The sequence below is a fragment of the Xiphophorus couchianus genome, chromosome 12 (genome assembly GCF_001444195.1).
Source record: "Xiphophorus couchianus chromosome 12, X_couchianus-1.0, whole genome shotgun sequence".
NCBI lineage: Eukaryota > Metazoa > Chordata > Actinopteri > Cyprinodontiformes > Poeciliidae > Xiphophorus > Xiphophorus couchianus.
The window spans coordinates 26,242,623-26,259,439 of record NC_040239.1 but is presented as its reverse complement, the minus strand read 5'-3'; the positions used below and the strand labels follow the sequence as shown (position 1 = coordinate 26,259,439).

General features: G+C 40.5%; 2 protein-coding genes across 2 annotated transcripts in view; both read right to left on the bottom strand.

The window, feature by feature from the left end:
• Window positions 1-371: 371 nt before the first annotated feature.
• LOC114154349 (beta-crystallin B3-like) lies at window positions 372-4,311 on the bottom strand. Its single transcript, XM_028033380.1, has 6 exons — window positions 3,995-4,311; window positions 3,088-3,185; window positions 2,396-2,514; window positions 2,154-2,286; window positions 1,899-2,041; window positions 372-966 (listed from the first exon to the last, which is right to left on the bottom strand). The coding sequence occupies exons 2-6, from the start codon at window positions 3,160-3,162 to the stop codon at window positions 699-701; spliced, it is 738 nt and encodes a 245-aa protein (XP_027889181.1). The 5' UTR covers window positions 3,163-3,185; window positions 3,995-4,311; the 3' UTR covers window positions 372-698.
• Window positions 4,312-5,347: 1,036 nt separating this feature from the next.
• LOC114154342 (zinc finger CCCH domain-containing protein 13) overlaps window positions 5,348-16,817 on the bottom strand; it is a 33,755-nt gene continuing 22,285 nt past the window's right edge. Inside the window, exons 7-13 of the mRNA XM_028033362.1 lie at window positions 11,926-12,026; window positions 9,034-9,196; window positions 8,743-8,905; window positions 8,103-8,236; window positions 6,971-7,113; window positions 6,777-6,864; window positions 5,348-6,683 (exon numbers count right to left, since the gene is read on the bottom strand). Coding sequence (XP_027889163.1) covers window positions 6,789-6,864; window positions 6,971-7,113; window positions 8,103-8,236; window positions 8,743-8,905; window positions 9,034-9,196; window positions 11,926-12,026 — 780 coding nt within the window. The 3' untranslated portion in view covers window positions 5,348-6,683; window positions 6,777-6,788. The remainder of the gene's footprint in view (window positions 6,684-6,776; window positions 6,865-6,970; window positions 7,114-8,102; window positions 8,237-8,742; window positions 8,906-9,033; window positions 9,197-11,925; window positions 12,027-16,817) is intronic.

Sequence of the window (16,817 nt, the reverse complement as noted above, 5' to 3'; positions counted from 1 at the left end):
CTGGCTTTTATCAAATATAAGTAAGTTTTGTAATCCTAGCTTAAAACAAGACAGGGTTAGTCCGATTAATTGTCGACAGTGAGGAATAAAACGGTCGTGTCCTTTCACATTGTCACATGTTTTTTATGTAAATATCTAGTTTCTGCTGAGAGTCATTTACTTTAAAATGAACAATGATGCCTACGGCAGGGAAATTGGTGCACTCTATTTTAATAGCAAGCATACATACAGCGAGAAATCATTTCCGTTGCTGCATATCCGCATATTCACTGAATCAGTCATGTGCTTCTAAGACTGGATGAGATCTGATGCAGCAGACTAAAATAGGAAAACAGTCACCAAAAGTAGCACGTGGGGCTAAAAAGCAAATATAGTTGAAACATAACTGTGGTTTATTTCATGGAAAAACAAAGAAAATCTCAAAATTTACAGTATAAATTACTTTTAAATAGAGGCCAATTTTACATTTATGTTCTGGATTCTTTTTTTTTTTGCAGATCTTAGGTAAGAAAATGTCCAACTTGCAACACAATTATAACATCACCAACAGATTTCAGGTCAAACAACCTTTATTTGCCACTGAAACACACATGGCACTCGTGACTGGGTACAAGTAGAGTTTGCCATGGTTAGGTGAGGGCAGAGGGCCGGCACGTTGGGGCAGAGCTGGAGTTTGAGAGGGCAGGTGAGGATCCCGCTCAGCTGGCCCCGGCTGTCGCGGGAGGGGCAGGAGGAGCCGGAGACGGAGCAGGAGCCGGATCAGGGTCTGGGCCGGGAGCAGGGGCGGGAGCGGGGTCGGGGTCAGGAATGATGAAACATCCTCTCTTGTGCCACTGCATGTCCCGCACACGTCGGACAGATTGGATCAGGGGAGAGGGGGCCTCCCAGTTGTTCCAGTGCTTGAAGTCTCCTCGTTCGAAGATGTATTGGCGGCCCCTGTAGCCTGGGTACATGTAGCCCACCCACCTGGACAAACACAGAAGGAGTCAAGCAGGGGTTCGTTCCTGGAAACACCTCAGACAGGAGCTGCTCCTTGGGCTCTTTGGCAGGGAGGCATCCTTAAAATTCTTAAACACTTGTAAATTTATTTATCTAAAACCAGGGATTTAACATGTCTTAAATTCTTTAAAGATGGTGTAAGTTGGCCTCAAATACGTCAATCATAGGTCATAAATTTGGTAATGGCAGGACTATATAATCTCATATATTCTACTTTCTATCAGGCAAAAGTTGACCTGATAGGGCGCAAACATCTTCATTCACTGCGCTCTACAACTCAAGCTATTAAAGCTATTGGTAACAAGCTGCTAATACTTGCTAGCTAATTAGCTTGCTAGCAACATAATAAGCAAATAAGCCAATGGCAGCTAGCATATGGCTCATTAGCAGCTAGCAAATGGCTCATAAGCAGCTAGCATATGGCTCATTAGCAGTTAACATATGCCTCATTTACTCATTGACCTATACTCTAAAGTACACCTTGGTGGACTCAAATCTGTTTTATTAAAACAAATGCTAAATACAGCAAGTGTTTTTTTATTTTAGCAGAAAACAAACTAAATATTTGTTCATTTTTTCTCAATCAAACCCAGAATAAGAAGCAAACTGGAGGAAAAATTATTTGAACACTTTTTAAATATACATATATATATAAAGACTTGAACTGACGATTTTGGTCCATGTGGCACCCCTGTTTTAAATGGTGGAGTGAAAAACAGTAAGGCTGCTTCTGAGACTGTAACATTTTTAACAAGAAATACTGAGAATAAAAACATCCTCACCCTCCGATGAGGCACTAAGTTACAAAGTATAGCAACAAAATAGTTAAAATCAGTGAGAAAGAAAAAAAAACTAACAAAAATAAAGCTATTATTATAAGACATTCTGAAAGAACTCACGTTCCTTTGAGAGCCTTGACACTCGCTACCCGATCTTGAAAACCGTGGCCCCACAAGCTGGGCACATCATCATCAACAATCTCCATCTTCCTGCCGGTGAAGCCAGGGCTTTCGTAGAGGTGGAGCTTGTGTTCAGCGCTATCCTAAACAGCAGAAACAAATGTCTGCAGTCATTGTTACCTAATCAAAACAACAACAAAGCAGCACGGCTATGGTAGGAAGAATTACGCAACAAACCTGAAATGCGTCACTCACCACTTTAAGCGGCCTTAGCGACAGGAGGGAGAAGCTGCGCTGACTGTTGGTCCAGGTGTCCCAGCGTGGATACTCGCCTTTTTCCAGAACAAACTGCTCTCCTGTGAACCCATGTCGGTCATACCCCACCCAGCTGAGCAACAGAAACGGGTGGAGGGTGGGAAGGTGGGGTTTAACTTCTTAAGCTGGACCGCGTAATACAGCAGAGGTTTTTCAAGGGGACTGGATGGAGCATTACTCACGGCCCAGAGTCCACGATCAAAGAGCCGACCTTCTCCAGTCCCTTCTCCGTCACATCTTTGCACTCTGAGGAAAACTCCGCCTTACAGCCCTGGAAATTTTCAAACTCAAACACCACCACCTGGACAGAAATGAGGTCTTTCTCATTGTGTCAAATCCACTGCGTTCTCTCCATCTCTGTGACTTTTTTTTTTTTTTAAAGCTACACTGAACAAACACAAAGTTATTACCAAATATTTTTGGTCCAGTTTCTAGTATAAATATTGTAGCACACTTGAAGTTAGACAAACATAACCTGCGAGTAACTTTTCAGCGATGTACAACTTGTTTTAAGTCAATAATTTCTTAATATTGATTAAAAAGAACTACTAGTTCCACTGGCAAATTATTTCACTTTTAACAAGAAATAATCTGCCAATGGAACAAGAACTTTTTCATCAATATTAAGGTATTATTGACTTAAAACAAGCTCTGATATCTGGCTAAAAAGTTACTACTAAGTTAGTTTTGCCTCATTTCAAGTGTACCAAGATATTTGTACTAGAAACTAGACCAAAAAATATTTGGTAAGAGCTTTGTGTTATTGCAGAGTGCTTTATTTTCATTCATAGATGTCAAAACACAACTGGAGATAACAGTAGTTATATTTTGGACAAACAAGGATTAATCTGTGTGCAGAAAGCTGCTGCGGTACCTTATACGCGGCTCCAGCTCCACCCTGGCTCTTCCCAGCAGCAAGCTGCTCCGGGGCGCTCTGGTGCTCCGACATCCTCCTGATCCACAGCTCCTCCACTGTTTGGGAGCCGCACACACGGACAGAGCAACACCCATAAAGCAGTCACACAGCAACAGATATGGACGCATCAGGAGAGAAGTTTTTTTGTCAGGAACTGTTTTTCTCCTCTAGCTGGTTGTCCTTTATGAGCAGAGGTGGGTAGAGTACTCAAAAATTGTTCTCAGGTAAGAGTAGCCCGACTTCAACACATTTTTTACTCAAATAAAAGTAAAATGTAGCCATCCAAGAAATTACTGAAGAGTAAAAAAGTATTTGGTACTCAAGTACTGAAATTACATAACCAGGCAGCCGGAAAATGTGCATTTGTTTGGAAATGTTGGTATCTTACATGTAAAGAAGAAAATAGTCCATATAAATGACATAATTACAAAACAACAAAATCAGGCAAACGATACATTTTCCAAATCAGTTTCATTAAGGGTAAAAAGTTTTTAACAGAAACTGCAGGTGTGTGCGTCTGGTGAATTAAACTTGGTTAAAACCGGCTTGTTCTCCATTCAGTGAAGTTACTCACACTGGGCAGAGAATCCAGAAATTTTACTCAAGAGTAGCGATGCTTCATAATAAAAATCCTCAAGTAAAAGTAAAAAAGCACAGCGTAGTAAAAGGTATATTTTTTTTCCAAAAAGTGACTTGAGTAAATGTAACTAGACACCATGGATAGTCACTATCCATAAATAAATCCAAAGCTGGATTGTTGTTGTTGTAACACCGTCTAATTCCAATGCCCAGCAGATAATAAGCCAATATTATTGATCCCCGTCGTCCAGAAGAACGATTTTTATTTATTTATTAATTTTGTTACCTTGGTATGCCTGAAAGGAAGTGGTAGCGTCCCTCTGCTTTTGTGCCACTCGGTGTTTGGAGGGGTCGAGCCATTAGAGGCCAGAGACGAAGAGGGGGGGTATTTATGGCTTATTTCTGGCCACAACAGCAGAAAAGGGGGAGCTGTTGATACAGCAAGTCTGTCGCTCACATTGTGTCCGTAACGCTGCCTCTCAATAGGCAGCTGTGTTGGCACGGGCTGCCCTGCCCGTCCGCCCGCCCTGCCAGCCGGCCGCCCGGGCTGCCAGCGAGCTCTGTGTGTGGGCACACACGGAGAGAGCCAAGAGGATTCAGCAAACAGGCCTGCTCAGCACAAACACACACGCAGGCTTTCCCGCACCCCAATTTTATCAACCCCACTTTTCATATTTTACCACGTTACAAACAGACATTTCAGCATATTTCATTAAGCTCGACCAAAACAAAGGAGTTAATAGCTGCAAAAAAAAAGGAAATACATAGATTTCACTTTTCTTTTTTTTACAAATAAGAATCTTAATTAAATACCAGTTTCGATGCCCCTAAATAAAATCCAGCAACTGCTTTCCTTTAGAAGTCAACTACGTAGTAAGAAAGCCAATCCTTGTGTAATTCTCTCTTTGAAAGGTCGACTGATTTGTCAAACTAATCTGGCCTTTAGGAGGAGGAGTTGCATGTCGGCATGACTCAATAGACAAATTGGTGCATCGCATGATTTTTTGTTTTTCTCTTTTCTCTTTCTGCAATGGGTTCTTTAGTCTCAACTAGCCCTGTTTGTTTATGGTGACGTCATAATTCATTTTATTTGTTTATTTATTTTGGCTGTTTAAAACGTCTTCCCGTTCAAATGTTAAATGTTCATTAGAATTTAAAGTTTATTGATCTTTGAGTGTGTGTTCTGGCACAATTGTAATGTGAAGATATTAGAAGAGTGTCAATGCCTTCATACATTGACAGTGAAGTTACTCAAACTATGCAAAACAAAACACAATGCATTCGCATTGCGTAATGCATTTATCGGTTTTTATTAGGGATGCACGATATATCGGCACCAACATCGGTATCGGCCAATGTTAGCTATTTAACATATCGTATAAGTCTGATAAGTGAAACTGGCCCAATTTTAATGTTTGTATAATACTGGTGAATATCGGTTATCGGCCATAATAGAAATAATATCGGTTATCTGTACCTGCCAAAATTTCCAGTACATCCCTACTTTTTATATATAATCAACATACTTTCACTTGTCAAAAGTATTTCCGCACTTTTCTGGGGGTAAAAACAAAATCTGTTGGAGATCTTGGGAAAACAAACATCCACAGACATAATAAAGTCGTGCTGGGGCTCTAAATCAAGTCAAGTAAATGTTTTATTAAGAATTTATTTGCTTTAGGACACTGGCCAGTACAACTCAGAGTGTAATAAACATACTTTCAAATAAAAAAAAGAAGAAAAAAAAGAAAGGAAAAGCGTAAAAAATAAACCCCTCAAAATCCATAACAAAATAATTTTACATATATCCAAAACCAGGTTCAATCACTCAGAAAGCCTCCATCGACATATCCACTTGCATTTACACGAGCGAGCCGAACGAAAACAGAGGACATGGCCGACGAGAAGAGGGGTCAGGGGGTCAGGTAGGCAGACGTCGAGTGCTGTAGTGCATCAAGTGACAAAAGTGCTTTGTGGGAGAGTAATAAGAGGGAGGCCGCTTAAAAAAATGTTCACATTTGATTGGAGCAAAAGAAGAAAAAAACAAATCACAGAAGGTAGCGTAGCGAGAGGTTTGAGCCAACGCCCTGATGAGACAGGAAAGATTGTGCATGCGAACCGAATGGGGACCAAACAGTGGGACGATTGCACATCTGTTGGAAACGCATGATTGATGCGAGAGAAACCAGGTGACGGTATGGCTTATATCGGACGCTTGTAGCCGTTACGCTTCAGTCCGTTAGAGGAGGAGAAACGGGTCGACTCATAACGCATTTGTGCTGATTTGTTTTGTGCATGATTGACAGACGGAAGGCCGCTTGTCCAAAAGCCCCCAATCCCTCATCAACAACAACAACAACAAAAAAAACAAACACTATATACAATATGCAGCGACTCTTGAGGCTGTGGAGTGTATCAGAGTAAAAATCTGAGGAGCCTCTAATGTAGTGACGCATCTTACCGTTTACGTTCCCCAAAAACTAGCTCTCGGATACAAATATAACATCTTCTATTGACACGTTCCCGCTGTCGAGTCAGCCGGCGACGATTTGTTCTCCATGTTCAAAACCTCATTAGTTGTCTGAAATGTTTTCTTATGGCAATGATTGTGTGACCGTCGTGAACGCTCTCGCGGGCGATGGCGCCGCATCGCGGTCCCTCGAGTTTCAGTGAAATGCGGCGTCTTTTATTCTCCGTCGTCCTCGTTTCTCCCGAGGAGAGAGTTCGTCAGCAGGACCTCCATGGGTTCGAGTGTGAAGTCGTCCTTGCTTGTTTTCCTTTTTACCGTAATAGATTTGCAATTAAAAAAGAAAAAAGAAAAAAGGCACCATGCACATTTAGCAACCCAGGAAGGGAGAAAAATAAGTAATTCGTGAAAAAAAAAAAAATGTATATCAGCAGCTGTAGATCCACTTCTCCTCTCTGGATCCAATGTTAAGGCTTTTTTTTCTTACAGATTCATCTGTTAAGGCAACTTTTCACAAAGAATAAGAAAATACAGATTAAAAAAATACACCAATATTTCATACGAACTCAAAATAATAGAAAACAATCAACAAACGATTTACCTCTTTGTTTACTTAGCTTTCATTTTCATAGTGACTCAAGCGCTTCTTGGATTTGAGCTCCTTCAGCCACCGCGGGGAGTCCTCCTGGCTGCAGGAGGCACAACAATAAATCACCATAAACAATCAGGAGAGCAAAGCCGTGGAGGGGAACAAGAGACGGCAACAGAGAGAGAGGTACAGCTGGCGTTTCTTACCCGTTTTCTTTCCCACCAGGTGGGGGCAGCACACGCGCCGCGCGGGGGAGGAATGGAGACTTGGGTGAGCGAGACTGCTGGGAGGGAGAGGGAAGCGGACCGTCGGTTTGATTGTCAGAGTCGGCCCTCTTCTTAAGCTGGGCCTGAAGACAGGGGGAAAATATTCAGACGTAATGGCAAAAAGAGAGAAAAAAACGTGACGCCACATCAAAAGTATCCATATGCACAACCGCAATCTTCAATTTATATCATGGGGGATTATATGCACTGAATAAATGTGAGGAGGAAGGAAAAAGACACAGACTTTTTACAATATTTAAAAATAAAGATAAAGTGTGACATGTATTTGCATTAAACCCCCGTTTAATTTCAACATCTCAAAAGAAGAAAGCCATTGAAAAGTCCTGTTTGCACTTTGTCACAAGCCACACAGCGGACAGATCGCACATCAAGAAGTAGCTGCTATGGAAAAGATGAGAGCAACATTTTACTTTTTGGCCTGCATGCGAAACATTGTGTGGAGGAAAAACTCTCTAACCACGCCGTGTCAAAGGTTTCCCTTCCAGCGCAACTAGAATCGCAAACATACAAAGTCTTACCAAGTATTTTTTGTCTGCTTTCTAGTGCAAATATATGAATTCACTTGAAATGAGACAAAATTAACTTAAATGTAACTTTTCAGCAAGATTTAGAACCTTGTTTTAAGTCAATAACCCTTAATATTGATGAAAAAGTAATAATTCCACTGGCAGATTATTTCACTTATAACAAGGGGAAAATATCTCATAATAAGTGAAATAACGATTCAAGTGTACCAAGATATTTGCACTAGAAACTAGACCAAAAATACTTGGTAAGATTGTGTATTTTTGCAATATAGCGTTAGAGAAGGATTGTTTAGATAAAAAAATATTTACTGGTTAAAACTTAAAACGTTCACAGGCTTTCTTCATTCTGACAACTTTGTGTTTGTCTACCACTGAAAACATTAACTGGTGTTTGTAGATGTGACATGACAACATATGAAAGAGAGCATGTGGTTTGAATACTTTTTACAGACCCAAGAACAGTGAGGCAGTATAGATCCACGCATGATAGATGCGTCACAAAGTGCACTGATCTGCTGGCTCACCTTTAAAGCAGAAGGGTCGACTCCTGGGAACAGAGCGACCCTCTGTGGCTGAGGGGGACCGGCGGGCCCCGCCTCAGCTCGCTTGGCCGGCTCCTCGGGCTCGGAGTCGTCGTTTTTACTCTCCGCCTTCGCCTCTGTCAGAACCAAAGCACCAATCAGCAGATGGTCATCCACTAAAAAGGCTCGGCCGCTGGAACGGGCCAAAAAAAAAAAAAGATCCCTCCCCACTAAATCAGAACCTGCGTTGCCCCATTGTTGGTGTGCTAACTGTGTATTCTCCAATATGTATTTTTATTACTGTGGTTGCAAACTTTGTTTGTCTTTTTTTTTCCAAGTAAATTTTGCAACGCATGTCATTTTTATGTTAGTTTTACAACAAATAAAATAAATAATATTGGTAGCAATAAACTAGTGAAAGCTGTGAGCCCTGACTGCAGTTTCCTGACTGATCACTGATCTTAAAAGCTGTAATATGTAACTTCTATATAAAAAATCTTTATTTTTTACATGTTTCTTGAAATAATATTGTATTAATCTTCCCAGTGGAAAATCCCACTACGGAGGACGTAGTTTTTCCCCCCACAGTTGAGAAAACAAACAACAAACACGCAGCATCATTTGCTTTTATTTATTTTCTAACCTGTTGAGTCTCTGTAAAGCCAGCTGTCTGCGTCTCCACCGTCTCCTTGAGCCGACGCCGCGCTCGGCCGGGCCGCCTTGGACGGCCGAACGCGCTGGGCTCGTTTCTTCCCCAGCTGGACTCGAGAGCGCAGAGCGCTGTTATCCAGCAGCGTTGTTGGAGCCTGATTATCAGGGTCGTAAGAAGAGGATGAAAAAAAAAAGAGTTGAGAATAAATGTGCTTTTGCAGTCATGAAAAACATCAGACAGCTGTGACGCGAATCTTGCTATGAAACGATCGTTCACACTCACATTGGGGAAATCAAGTGGCTGGCTTTCAGAGGAGGAGGGAGACGGGCCGTCCGTCGTGCTGGTCTCTGACTGCGAGGTCTGACCGCCTGTTGAGGGCAGAGGAGTGGGCTTCCTCGGTGAGGGGCTGAGATTGCTTTCTGAACTTGGAGTGGCAGGTGTGAGGCTACCACAGAAGGAAAAAAAAGCTTTGGGTTATAAAAACTACTGGAAATAGCTGTGTTTTTCAATTTACTGCAAAAAGAATTTCACAGGATAGGAGAGATGGAACCTTTAGAGGCTAAGATTGAAACTCTGCTTGACAGCATGTTCCTATGACAATAGACACCGTTTCAAGCTGCAACTACGTGATAAAAAAAATACATTTTAGCATGTAAAAAGTAATTTTATATGCTAATGTAGTATTTCACAGCAGCAGATGCTTGAATCGAGCAAAAATGAATTTGTGGGCAGAGTATATGAAGAGGTGAGAAAGACAGAAAAGCAGAAAATAGTCGGGGTTGCACCGATCGCAGTTTTCTGGCCAATCACCGAACTTTAAACTGCCTGATCAGATTTTGGCCAATACCAATTTTGTTTTTGTCTGAAAAGTTACCAAACATAGCAACAAAGTTGCCAAGTATTGGCCGATCTCCAAAAATTAAGGAAATCGATTTATTGGTGCAACCCTAGAAAAGAGGAATATTAGGCTCCTGATTTTGCCATTGCAGTAATATTGTGCAGGCGTAGTGTGAATGCACCCTTAGAGATTACAAAGGTTCCCATTTCATCAAGATACAGCCAGAGCTACAATAAAATGAGACGAAAGCATGTCCATGTGTTAGAATGTCTCAGCCAAAGTCCAGAATTGACGATTGAGCCAATCTGACCGTCATTCTCTAGATGTTCAAACCCATGTTAGGAAAATTTTCCATGGGTTTGATTCTACCCAGCATTGTGTCAGGAGGACTGGATAAAAATGTTCGCCAAACTTTTCAGGTTTTTATTCCTAAAGATTTTGACCACAAAAAATTAAATAAATCACAACAAAATACATCAAAGTTTATGGTTGCAATGTGTAAAATGTGTAAACCTTCAGTGGGTATTAATAATTCATTAGGTTTGTGTTCATTTGTCAAATGTGAATGACGGTTCTGTTTCAGAAGAGCTGATCAAGTAACTCTGCTGGGTTCTGACGAGGTCAGAGATTTATCATAAAAATATAACACTGCTATTGTTGAATGTGATAGTTAATTAAAGTAAAGTTTTATTTTCTGTCATTGAAATGTATAAACTGACATAAATTGTTCCCCTGAACATGACAACACTGATCCACATGGTGGCAGGCTTCTGCAACACATAAGGCACTTACTAATTATCCTGATGTTTACCAACAGAAACTGTTAATATTTCTCATCCTTCTCCTGAACAGCTATGCATTCAAACACACTGCAGACACATTTTCACTGAGGGTAAATAGTTAAACAGGTGAAAACTATCATCTTAAACTGTTATCCTTTCTGTTGTCATGACACAGAAAATAATTACAAGCGCGCTAATAAGCATGCAAACAGATTAAAAGGTAAAAGGTCTAAAGAGAACTTGGGTTCTGGTTTTGCAACAGAAATGGGCTGAAAAAAAAACATGCAGCAGATTTTTATGTTTTCTGTATCGCATCACTTCAATCATTTTGTCTGAACTGAGGTTTTGGGCTTTTTGTTACAACTTAACATTCTGTGTGCAAGTTTCAGTTTTCAGTTTAATGGCATAATTAGGCTGCTCTAAATTATGCAGTACAGTACGAACATCATTCACAGAAACGCCTGGAAGTTTTCTAAAGTTGGACAGAACAACAGGATTTATTGGAGGCGTTTCATTACATTAAGTAGGAAATATAAAGAAATATAGATGTGTTTCGGTCCTATCTATCTAAAATAAAGTGCTTCAACAAAGAAGAACAGGGAAAATTATACAAGCCAAACAAAACCCACCATACAAGTACTCCTAAATAAACCATTTTATTCATTAAAACAAACAAGGGTGTCAGTATTGAGTATAAAAGGAGGAGCCTGAATTTACATCCCAAACTAGTCAAAATCTGATATATTTTAGGTACCTGATGATGCTTCAAAATCTACAAAGGGCAACCATAACAATATTTTCTACAACATATTGAGACATTTTTGTGGTTCAGTTAGTCTGCAAAAGTATAAAATAGGTATAACATTTTATTACTACTTTGAGCTTTCAACTCAAAGTAGTAATACTTTAACTTGAAAGTATTACTCAAAGTATTACTACTTTGAGTAATACTTTCTCTGTCTATCATGGAACATGCTGGATTTGAAAATGTCACATAATAACATAACAGTCCATAATAATTTTATCTTTGCTTAAAAATATTAACAAAACCCCTTTATCCTCCGATCTTTCACTGCTGTTCTACTTCTGTCCTTAAAGGGTTTAAAAGTAATTGCTACTCCTCTCAGGATAACAGTTTGATAATAAATTGTCCCAGAAGTTATTGCAATAAACAATATTTTTTGTTTTGAGACCATTTTCAAGTAATATATTGATCATGTCATAATAATTCCAGTTTGCCCTCTGAAAGACCAATACACTTTTAATTTTGCAAAGAATCCTGAAACACTGGAACAGGAAGATATTTTAAATAGCCAAAATAAAACACAACAACAAAACAGAATAAAAACTACTTACAACAAAAACATAAATAAAATGGATTAAGAACTCTCTGTTAAAAAAAAATCCTTCAAAAAAATATTAAATCATCAGAATGGAAATAATAGAGCTAATTTTCATTTCTCATGTGATTAATTGATTAATTGCTTATGGTGACAGGCTTAGTAATTACTCCATGACTTGTATTGCTGAATCCAAATAAACAGTGTGTGTTACCTGTCGTCAGTGCGCAGTTCTGTTTCCCAGGTCCCATACTGACTGTCTGTGTCGCGAACCGGAGTTCCTGAGTCTGCTTCGCTGCTCTGCTTCTGCTGCACCTGGAGCCGAGAGCGAGAGACAGAAGAATGAGACGATAGGAGGATGAAGAGAGCCAGAGACGGATGTTCTGATCCGAGGCACTGCCTGTGATTCTGCGGTGGACTTCTAGAAACGCACATCAAGGCATGTCGCTGCGACTTGGGAACAGAACCAAGAATAATCGGAACGGGTTGGTTGTCTTGGTTACTGCTGGTGGCGCGGGTGCTGTTGTTGACTAACGTAGCTTTGCTCTGGGGTGGGAAAAAGTTATACTTACAGCGGACAAAGATCTGGATTGCAGCTTGGCGAAACTAAATGTGACTGTCAGTTTTAGCTCCTGCTGCGTCTCTTTAAATGTGCCCAACAGCGACTAATGTAGCTGTCATCAGCCTTTCCTAATAAACAATTAGAGTATTTTTAAGCCACATGGTTGTTATATTTGCAGGACTACATAAAGCATAGCCTGAGATTCTCACAACACAATTACCTTGACTAAAAATAGCTCTGTTTTATTGTCTCATGATAGAGATTGACAGACCAACTAAATACAGCAGTTGTTTTTCGCCGCTTATTTCCAGATTGTTACACATTCATACCATTCTGCTTTTTATGGAGTAGCACAAGTACAACAAACTGATATTATTTGGTTACTTAAAGGAATAGCCTCCTTATCAGTACAAAAATATACCAGGATTTTTAAAAAGTAAAACTTTTAAAATCAATAAGACATTCAGTCATCTCACTGCTGTCACATTAGGTCTAGTCCACACTTGAATATCTGAGAAAACAAAGACATTTTATGTGTTTTGGTCTTTCATCAACATGAAAACTAAACTAAACACTAAACTATTGTGAAAACTCCAACTAAAGTGGCGACCTGAGAAAAAGTCGTTAGTGTTTGCATGTGTGCCTGGGAAGATGGAGATTTGGGGTCTCTGCATTACAGTAATGCGTCAATATGGCAGCATACTCACTTTGACATCATTTCTAAATGACACCGTCTTACTTTATATAATGATATGCTATTTAAATGTAGTTCAACCTATGTATCTGTGCACACAAATGAACCTGCTAGCACCATGCTTAATTCCTGACAGGAAGTTGTGGTTGTTTTGAAGGACACAGGTTTCAGCTTTGCGCTACACTGCCCCCTATGTTTAGCCAAGTTTGTCTATGTTGCAAGCAAATAAGATGCTTAGACGTTTTCTTTTAGGTTCCTAATGAGCAATAATAAGTGGAGAGGTGCAACACTGCATTACCCGATATGCGATCATATGTTGATACTGGAAATGGATTCGATACGAGCCATAAAATGAGCATCGGCCTACATCTAAAATCTCCAACAGAAGAATACAGCTACAGCATTTCTATCCAGTAGTGCTTGTATCCAGCACTATTGTTCTCTGTTTGTGTAATACCACTTCATCAGGCCTTTTCTAGCATCCCATAATACAAATAGATAATAAAAGTATGTATGATTCCTGCTGATATTGCATCGGGTCAGTGTCTGTATCTGCCGGTACTCAAAGCCACGGTATCGGCTTGAAACTATAAGAACAGTACGAAAATATTCAAGACTTTGAAACATTAACTTTTTAAAACCTTAGCTTAGAAATGTTCTTTTATTTGACTCCTTATGAAGAATCTTTCACGCTGTGGTGCGCGAGACGAACCTGAACCAATACTTACCATCTGTAGAAACACAACTCCAAATTCCAGTTTCACAGTTAATAATCTATCTTTTTTTTGCGGCCTTTACATTTTTGGTGCTAAACCAAGGTCAAACTCCTGTTTGTCTATCAAAAAAGGAAGCAGCAACAAAGTTCTGAATAATGAAGTGTTAGGGTGTTTAAAGGTGGCGCTCTTCAGGTGGCCAGTGTAAACTTGATGTTGCTAACGCAGAGTTTGCGGAGGAAACGCAGACAACGATAGATAGAGGGGCGAGTTAATAGAGACAGGCCAGAGAGGGGACAAAAAGACAGATGGGAGGGTGAGTGTTTGCTGCCTACTGAACCGTGCCTCTTTTAATGAAGCTGGTACAGAGGACATACTGTCTCAAACCCAAAACACGCCCATACTTGAACCGATAACCCCGGCTCAAGTAAAGACAGAGGAAAGCAAGAAACAAAGGGTAATCCCTCTGCTCTCAGATGTAGCCGGAGGGTTGGGCAGAGAAAGGTGATACACCTGGATCTGCAGCCGCACATGGCCTCCTTGACCAGGAGGGGCAAATGGCCGCCGATTGCAGATCAGGGAGCTCCTTCTGAGAGCTGCATGAATACATGCCCTGTTTTCTCTGCCAGCGTGTGAACAGACACAGGAAAACTGCAAAACAAGAGTGAGGGAGATGGTAAAAAGCAGAAGGAATGTCTGAGGCAGAGTGCAACTGTGAGAAATGTTAATTTAGGTTGCATGAGCAGCTCAAAGATAGTGAGAAAAAGAGCAGCGGTGCAGGATGCTATTAAATTAGTGAAACCTTTCCTGGCAGGAAACGATAAAACTGCATAACAGAGTGGCAATAAACAACCGACTCCTCCCACTCTGAGAAAACATGTCCTAATTTTTTGTTTAGACATTATGAAATTAGAATAAAACAAAACATTTTTATTAATTTTCTATACACTTTTTACCAGAGGTGTTAATAAACGTGTTAGGAACTCCTCTTCACAGATTTACACTGGCGTACACACACCTGACAAAGTGAAATCACTTTACGCCACGAAGCCCAGAAATACTTCTTTGCACTCGATGTTTCACATTTACGCCTCTGAAACCGGCAGAGCTGCGCTTCTGGGTGTGATTGGCTCGTTTTTAGAGCATATTTTCAATGATTTTATTCTGTCATCAGTGGTGGAAAATAAACTTTAAATGAGAGCTCGTAAAAATGTAGTGATAGAAAAATTCCACTGCTGTGTGTTTGTGTTACTCAACCTGGACACTCCCAGCACACCCATACCTGCTCAGCTTAGCATTGGGGCTCTGCCTCTGCAGGAACATGTTGGAGAGAAGCTCCATTACATAGCAGCTTATTTGTAATCTTTCACTTTTTGTCAGTCATTCTCAAAAGGGGCTTACAATAGCCTTAGTGATGAACTTTAACTAGACGCCGTTTCTGTGCAGTCAATGTTAATCTACATGCCCACAGCTCAGCCAAACTCCCCCCAAAACAAGATTTTTATTGCATTAAACAATCCGCAAACACTTTGGGAGGCCAATGAACTGATGTAGCCAGCAGCAATGACTTACAGCTATCAGTAGGAAGGCTTTTCCTTAATAACATTAGCAATGTTCAGCTTCCCCTGAACAGGAAGGGTGTGTCAAGGAAAACGGCTCGACAAAGAGCGGATGAATGGAAGGATGGAGGAGAGAAAGCGCCGATCACTGGGTAAGGTCCGACTGACAATCTGCAGAGGAAAGGGCAGGAACAAGGTCTTGGAAACTTCTGTTTGATAATCCAACAACTGCAAGGGCAGCCGATGAGAAAGTGAGAAAACACGCAGCTGCTGATCTAAAAAGGAAGGGCGCTGCCGCCGAGCGCCTGACCGGTGATGTTAAATCTGAGAGCGGAGAACGGCAGGAAGATGCATGTGTTAACACGAAAACGGCACCAGCGATACAAGCGCCTGGCCCAGTTTATGACGCTGTCGAGGAATGTGTGTGCACCTGTTAGAGCTGTTAGCTTTAGGTAAGAGTGCTGTCTTTTAATCTGAGCTTGTAACGCAAACTGTCAACATCTGCTAAGATGTTTATACGCTTCCGTGAAGCAGCCAAAGCTACTTTAAATGAGCCATCAAGTGAGTTTCTCCAGATTATAGACTATTGGGCCCTCATATACTGCAAGCCTATTATTGGTAGTGAAAGGCCGTTTAGCCACATCGCTGTATTTGTAGTGAGCCACCACCCCATTCCCTCTTCCTCTAAATCTGGAAAATATGCTCAGTGCAGTAATCAATATCCACATTTTTAAGCAACCGCTCCCTCTAAAGCTAATCTCACGTCAACAAATGGACATTCTAGCTGCATGACGGGAGAGGTTACATTAAGACACTGAACTGCGTTATATAAGGAAAGAACAGCACAAGTGGCGAGTGCAGGCAAAGACTGAGGGTTGAGCAAAGTATCTAGGAAGAACAGAAGGCAAGAATGTAAGAACCTGACTGGGCTTAAGCTTTTTTGTTTTTGGTGACCTGAACTACAGGATTAGCTTCAGGCTGAGATTTGTTCGTCATGTTTTTGCCAATAAAGCTGTTGTTTGAGATCAGATATTTGTCACTTGGAGGTTCTGAAGTCAGCAGCTGATTTTATTGATTATGTTAGGACAGATCAGGCGCAGGCAGAGCGCCCTGCGAGAAGAACTTGTAGCCCTTGAACTGCTTCTTTTTTTTCTTAAAATTTATCACATTGCCAAACTTAATATTTTATTGGGACTTTACGTGGTAGACCTACAGGAGGTAGTGAATGATTGTGTAGTGAAAGACAAAGAAATGGCCTTTAATTTATTTATTTTTTTACAATATCTCCAAGTAAAACATGCTCGCCTTGTCAGCTTAGACAGACAATCATATCTTCGCTGGTTTGCAGATTTACCAAACTCTTTCTGTTCTCAGATCATTTAACTGTGAGATACTTAAAGCACTAGGTTTTATTGATCAAAGTATCAAAGTAAAGGGAAGATGTATATAAATAGAAGCCACACTTTTCAGATTAGCTGTGAAATATTTGGAAAACAAGGTTTTATTTTTCTTTCACTTCTCAATTATGTGCTACTTTAAGGTCAGTGAGTTAATGTGACTAAATGTGAGCAAGTTCAA